Genomic DNA, 7,191 nt, shown 5'->3' with positions numbered 1-7,191 from the left:
ATGGTCCCCCAGGTGCAGTCAACACTTGTCTCAGTGTACATCCCTGGCACCAGACCGTACAGCACAGAGCAAAAGTAGACTTTATTTATAAGAATCAGAATTAATGCTCCAGATCCAGTGATCCTCCTCCATCCACTCCTGGGAGATTTTGGTCGCACGTTGCAGGGTACCACACCTCACCCAGCTCTCTGAGTAATGCGAGCTGCCTATTACAATCTCCTTTCCCCATTCCTCCTATGATTTACAGAATTGATTAACTTCAAAATTCTGCTGGCGCCTTTCGAAGTGCCTCATTAACACATTAAGGGAGCCGTAATGGGTGATCGGCTGTGTGGCTGATTGGAATATAAGGAATGACGAGTGAACAACCTGCTATAAACTGCTCGACCTTGGGCTACGGGAGCTTGAAGTGAGGGCTGTTTCACACGCAGCACAGAGCCACTGATTATTCGGAAAGTGCCCGAGTAACCCAGTGGGAAAACATGCGGTCCGTGATACTGGCGGCGCTGGTCGTGGTGTTCACTGTGTCTGGAGTTAGCACGCAGAACCTGATTCGGCTCTGCGGCGTCGACTTTCAACGAGCCCTCATCCACCAATGTGGGGCTTCTCGCTGGAGGAGAGGGTTCGGATCCGCTTTGCTCGGTAAGAGCCAACTCTCAGTCCAAGACACACAATCTTCTATGAGCTCTTCTTTCCTTTTTTAATAAAAATGCATAATAGATACCGCAATAGATATTTCCTGATCAATGTTGTTTCAATTTAAATTTTGTAGTCTGAATACTTGCATGTTATAATGCACATTGCTCAAAAATTAGCGTGCTGAACAACTTCGTCTTTGAAAGGTTAGAATAGTCGCGAGTTTGAGACCAGACCTAAATCGGTATGCATCATTTAGAAAGTCTTGTGGATTTTGTATTTTGCAGCTAAGATAATTATAGTTCATCACCCATACTATAGAAGCTACGCAAACGTTTTGAGGTCGTTTTTATTTTCCAGTCACTACTGACTAAACTCTGCAGAAGTAATGCTTTTCCTGACTTGAATCCACAGGGGATACGAAGTCTTCGTTTGTGGCTAATTCTGATTCTTCGGAGAAACTGACGTTGTCCGACGAAGGGAATTTGAGCAACAAGCCAAGTCTACTGGAGGCTCTCCAAAGTCCATCCCGAATCAGACGCAATGAGCTGAACAAAATCGCCGATATTTGCTGTAAAACGGGCTGCAACAAGCAACATCTGAATAGCATCTGCTAAAGCGCAGGAGTCTGCCTGATGAATATAGCTGTCACCAATTGTTGTTTACAGCAGCTTCGGCAATTTTTTAAAAAAGCGAAATAAATTTGGGAGGTGAAAAATATATTGTAAAATGTCGCCTTTAACTGAATAAAGAAATTACTAAAATTACTTTTAATGTCAGTGGTATTCATTTTGAAATCAATTTATAATTCTGAAGTTAACATTGCCTGACCATAAATACTCTACCAGAAAGTATCAACTGCTGACAACGTTAGAATTTATGCTTTGCTTCTTTTGAGCTAGATAAAGTTTCACATGTTACCACCTTCAGAAAGTTGTGGCCATCCACAAATGGGCTGTGAGCCACTTTCTGGGGTGAAAAAGGCAGGAGTGGAGAATGGAAAGAGTCATAGACGTGTATGGCACAGACAGGAGGAGGAGGAGGGGGTGGGGAACCTTTTATGGTCTATGCTGGTCAAAAACAACCAGCTAACTGTTCTGATCTCATTTTCCAACACTTGGCCCCATAGCCCTGTCAGGCTTACACTTTGAAATACTAAAACAGTATTGTGGCTTTCTGCCTCTAACAACTTTCTTGGAGTGAGTTCCAGAATCCCACCACCTTCTGGGTGGAAAAGGTTTCTTTCTTCCTGCCCTGTGCCAGCACCAAACATCCACATAAGACACAGGAGCAGAAATTAGGCCATTCAGCCCATGAGTCTGCTCTGCCATTCAATCATGGCTGATAGGTTCCTCAACCACTTTCTCCCTGTAACCCTTGATAATAAAGAACTTATCTATCTCAGTCTTAAATGTGCTCAATGACCTGGCCTCCACAGTCTTCTGTGGTAGTGAATACCATAGATTCACCACTGTCTGGTTGAAGTTTCTCCTTTAATCTCCATGTTCTATACCTTTTGGCTTTAACTTGTCCACTAATATGAAAAGTTTCTTTCTGTCTATAGCCCTTAGTACACAAATTGTATAAAACTAAGTTTAAATATAGATGTTTTATATAGATTGTAGCATTAATATCCAATAAAACAATCTCATTCTTGGTATGATGTTTTGCTAGAAACAGTAAAGGGTTATGGCCTAAAGAAATAACAATTTATTGAGTCATCAGAGTTATTTACAAATTTTTGTAGTGTGAATGTTAAATGCAAGGTATCTTTACGAAAAGCTGTGGATTTCTGACAGCATGAAATGAACTTCCATGAAAAAAAAACTGAATGGTCATTGATTTCCCCATGTCATTCTCCTTTAAGAAATTACACCCACATCACCATCGGTGGAATCATCAGCCAGTTTACATTGTTAAAGAAAAGCTAAAATTCTTCGACAAGGGAGCCATTTTATGACCAAAATTCAAAATAAATTCAATTGTGGGATCCACTCACACCTGTATTCTGTAAGATCTTTTGGATTTTCCAGTGTCAAAGACAAAACAAGATAACCATTATTTTTGCTTCTCCCACAGTGTGGTCCAAATAAGGTACTTTTGCTGTAGGAAAATCATTTTGGACAAATTTATGACCAATTTGGTTCTTTGTAACTAATCAAATAATTATTTCAAATGTTGTAATTGTTTCTCACACACAAACACAGTGGTTGAACACAAACTAATCATCATTATATATATTTCTGATGCAATTTCCTTCAAAAAACCATCTTGATTAATCATCGTAAATTTGCTGGTGCGATTTGCACATAGAGTCATAGAGTTTACTGCACAGAATCAGGCCCTTCAGTCCAACTCATCTATGTTGACCAGATAGCCTAAATAAATCTAGTCCCATTTGCCATCATTTGGCCAATATCCCTCTAAACTTTTCATTTTAACATAACCATCCAGATGCCTTTTCGATGTTGAAATTGTACCAGCCTCCATCACTTCCTCCGGCAGCTCATACCACACACATATCATCATCTGCATGAAAAAGTTGCCCTTTCAGTCCCTTTTAAACCTTTTCCCTCTCATCTAAAACCTCTACCCTCTAATTTTGGACTCACCCACCTTATGGAAAAGACATTGTCTATTTACCCCATCCATGCCCCTCATGACCTCCACAAGGTCACCCCTCAGCCTCTGATGCTCCAGAGAATAGAACATAGAACATAGAACATAGAACAGTACAGCACAGAACAGGCCCTTCAGCCCACAATGTTGTGCCGACCATTGATCCTCATGTATGCACCCTCAAATTTCTGTGACCATATACATGTCCAGCAGTCTCTTAAATGACCCCAATGACCTTGCTTCCACAACTGCTGCTGGCAACGCATTCCATGCTCTCACAACTCTCTGCGTAAAGAACCTGCCTCTGACATCCCCTCTATACTTTCCACCAACCAGCTTAAAACTATGACCCCTCGTGCTAGCCATTTCTGCCCTGGGAAATAGTCTCTGGCTATCAACTCTATCTATGCCTCTCATTATCTTGTATACCTCAATTAGGTCCCCTCTCCTCCTCCTTTTCTCCAATGAAAAGAGACCGAGCTCAGTCAACCTCTCTTCATAAGATAAGCCCTCCAGTCCAGGCAGCATCCTGGTAAACCTCCTCTGAACCCTCTCCAAAGCATCCACATCTTTCCTATAATAGGGCGCCCAGAACTGGACGCAGTATTCCAAGTGCGGTCTAACCAAAGTTTTATAGAGCTGCAACAAGATCTCACGACTCTTAAACTCAATCCCCCTGTTAATGAAAGCCAAAACACCATATGCTTTCTTAACAACCCTGTCCACTTGGGTGGCCATTTTAAGGGATCTATGTATCTGCACACCAAGATCCCTCTGTTCCTCCACGCTGCCAAGAATCCTATCCTTAATCCTGTACTCAGCTTTCAAATTCGACCTTCCAAAATGCATCACCTCGCATTTATCCAGGTTGAACTCCATCTGCCACCTCTCAGCCATCTCTGCATCCTGTCAATGTCCCGCTGCAGCCTACAACAGCCCTCTACACTGTCAACGACACCTCCGACCTTTGTGTCGTCTGCAAACTTGCTGACCCATCCTTCAATTCCCTCGTCCAAGTCATTAATAAAAATTACAAACAGTAGAGGCCCAAGGACAGAGCCCTGTGGAACTCCACTCACCACTGACTTCCAGGCAGAATATTTTCCTTCTACTACCACTCGCTGTCTTCTGTTGGCCAGCCAATTCTGTATCCAAGCAGCTAAGTTCCCCTGTATCCCATTCCTCCTGACCTTCTGAATGAGCCTACCATGGGGAACCTTATCAAATGCCTTACTGAAGTCCATATACACCACATCCACAGCTCGACCCTCATCAACTTTTCTAGTCACATCCTCAAAAAACTCGATAAGGTTTGTAAGGCATGACCTACCCCTCACAAAGCCTCACAAAGCCCCAGCCTATTCAGCCCCTCCCTATCACTCAAACTCTCCAGCCCTGGCAACATCCTTGAAAATCTTATCTGAATCCTTTCAAGTTTCACAACATGCTTCCTATACAGGGAGAACAGAATTGAATGTAATACTTCAAGAGAGGACTAAACAGTGACCTGTACAGTCACAACATGAAATCTCTACTCCTATACTCAGTGCACCGGCCAATAAAGGCAAGCATACCAAATGCCTTCTTCACTATCCTATCCACCTACAACTCCACTTTCAAGGAACTATAAACCTGCGCTCAAAAGTGTCTTTGCTCAGCAACACTCCCCAGGACCTTACCAATAAGTGTATAGGTCCTGCCCTGATTTGTCTGTCCAAATTGCAGCACCTCACATTTATCTAAATTAAACTTCATCTGCCACTACTCGACCCATTGGCCCATCTGATCAAGATCTCATTGTAATCTTCTTCGCCATCTACTACACCTCCAATTTTGGTGTCATCTGCAAACTTACTAACTATAACTCCACTGGTCACAGGCATCCAGTCCAAAAAGTAACCCTCCACCACCACCTTTCTAAAATAGTGGCACCATGTTAGCCAATCTCCAGTCTATGGCACCTCACCAATGGCTATCAATGATATAAATATCTCAGTAATGGGTCCTGCAATCATTCCCCTAGCTTCCCACAGGGCATGTTTTTCCATTGATAGTGTTAATCTGAGTTTTCAAAAGTTGATATTTATTTTGTCAAATTGGACAATGGAGCTTGCTAATCCAGGCAGTCAGCCAATCATTGAATCAGATATGATTCTGCCTTCATAACTGTGTTGATTTTGTCATAATCTATTCATAGTCATTGTGATCCTTCTGGATTCATTAACATCACAATACAGTAGCTTGGTTCATTAATGTTTTCCAACATGAACTTGACCTCTTCTCTCACTTGAGCAAATTTCTCTACATTGAGTCAGTAAGGATATTAGCCTATGAGTGGCACATCGCCACACATTAATCTAATGTATTGCCAAAGATGATTTTCCTGGCCTATTTACACAAATTGATTCATGAATCTCCAATGGCTTTAAGTTTCATTTTATGCTTACGGGAGATAGCAATATATTCTAACTTTCAAGAATGCTCTGTTAACCAGTTTGATTATTGGAGGATTGACCTTAAAGTTTTCAATCAAGACAGTGTGGAGCTGGAGGAACATGATAGGTCAGGCAGCATCAGAGGAACAGGACAGTTGACGTTTTGGGTTAGGATCCTTCATCGAAGACACCTGATGAAAAGTTTTCCATTTTTGATTCATTCCCAAATCACTCATTTTTGTCAATTATCTTTCTTTAATGACTACAAACACACTTCTTGTCAGAGTAACAGTTTAAGACATGAATACAACACAGTCAGATTTTTTTCTCCTGTCTTATGCACACAGTACACAGTTCGCATATTTAAATTCACTTTTGCTTTGATAATATTCACTGAACTTTGCTTTTAATGGTTTTCTAGAAGCAGGTAACAATATATACCAAGTGCACCCGCTCAGTTTTGGTTTATAAATGTTGCTTCAATTAATTTAGAGGTCCTTTCACTGTTAATCAGTTCAATAGGGCAGAACTCTTATGAACTCATTTGGGCAATTGAATAATTTCAAACAGGAATAAGGAAATTCTATTAACCCAGGCATTTTAACATTTCACTGAGTAGCATTGTGGACTTGGTTCTTGGATTTCAATGCACTATCCTGGAATCATGTTTGTGTCCACAGAAATCTTTACATGCCCCTTTGACCATTGATTCCTTCTGACTACTGTATTCTTGAGACACTTCTTCCTCTCCTACTCCACCCTATTCTGACTTTGGGCCAGCACTTGCCCCATTGCACTTCTGATGTCGAGCCATATATACTCCTTGGATGCTGTGAGGGTTTCTGCGTCTCCCATCCTTGCAGGTACATTAATGGCATTACGTATAGCAGAATACAAACAGGCTCCTTGCATGGCTGATCAGCAGCAAATAGAATTCAATCTGAATAAGTGCGAGGTGATGCACTTAGGAAGAACAACCAAGGCAAGGGAAAACATGATGAGCAGTAGAACCCTGGGAAGCAGCGAAGATCAGAGGGAGCTTGGTGTGAATGCCCATCAGTCTCAACATATCGGAACAGACAGTGAATGAGAAGATATATGGGATGTTTATCTTTATTTACCAAGGCATAGTGTTAAGAGCAAGGAAGTCTTGCTGGAATTGGTTATCCCACAGCTAGAGTATTGCTTGCAGTTCTGGAATCCACATTATAGGAGGGATGCGATTGCATTGGAGAGGGTACAGAAGAGATTTACCAGGATGTTGTCTGAACTGGACAGTTTAGTTATAAAAAGAGATTGTAGAGACTCTGGTTTCTTTCCTTAGAGCAGAAGAGGGAATATGTCTGAAGTGTATAAAAATTACCAAGGTCTTAGACAGGAAGAAACTTTTCCTTTCAGTAGTGGGGTCAATGAGCAGGGGCATTAGCTAAGAAACATGCAACTTGGAGACAACATGACGGCATTTTATTTCACCTAGCAAATAGTGAGAATCTGGAACTCA

The 7,191-nt window shown here is 41.6% G+C and overlaps 1 protein-coding gene across 1 annotated transcript; it reads left to right on the top strand.

Moving 5' to 3' along the window:
• Positions 1-203: 203 nt before the first annotated feature.
• On the top strand, positions 204-1,366 carry insl5a (insulin-like 5a). Its single transcript, XM_048539950.2, has 2 exons — positions 204-642; positions 1,051-1,366. Exons 1-2 carry the CDS (start codon positions 483-485, stop codon positions 1,251-1,253), a joined length of 363 nt encoding a protein of 120 aa, XP_048395907.1. The 5' UTR covers positions 204-482; the 3' UTR covers positions 1,254-1,366.
• Positions 1,367-7,191: the final 5,825 nt, after the last annotated feature.

This window comes from Stegostoma tigrinum, chromosome 8 (genome assembly GCF_030684315.1).
Source record: "Stegostoma tigrinum isolate sSteTig4 chromosome 8, sSteTig4.hap1, whole genome shotgun sequence".
Classification (NCBI taxonomy): Eukaryota; Metazoa; Chordata; class Chondrichthyes; order Orectolobiformes; family Stegostomatidae; genus Stegostoma; species Stegostoma tigrinum.
This window is presented reverse-complemented; position numbering and strand designations above follow the sequence as displayed.

Coding starts and splice junctions, on each gene's coding strand:
- insl5a (XM_048539950.2), top strand. CDS start 483: ATGCGGTCCGTGATACTGGCGGCGCTGGTCGTGGTGTTCACTGTGTCT. Junction 643..1,050: donor GTTCGGATCCGCTTTGCTCG/GTAAGAGCCAAC, acceptor TTGAATCCACAG/GGGATACGAAGTCTTCGTTT.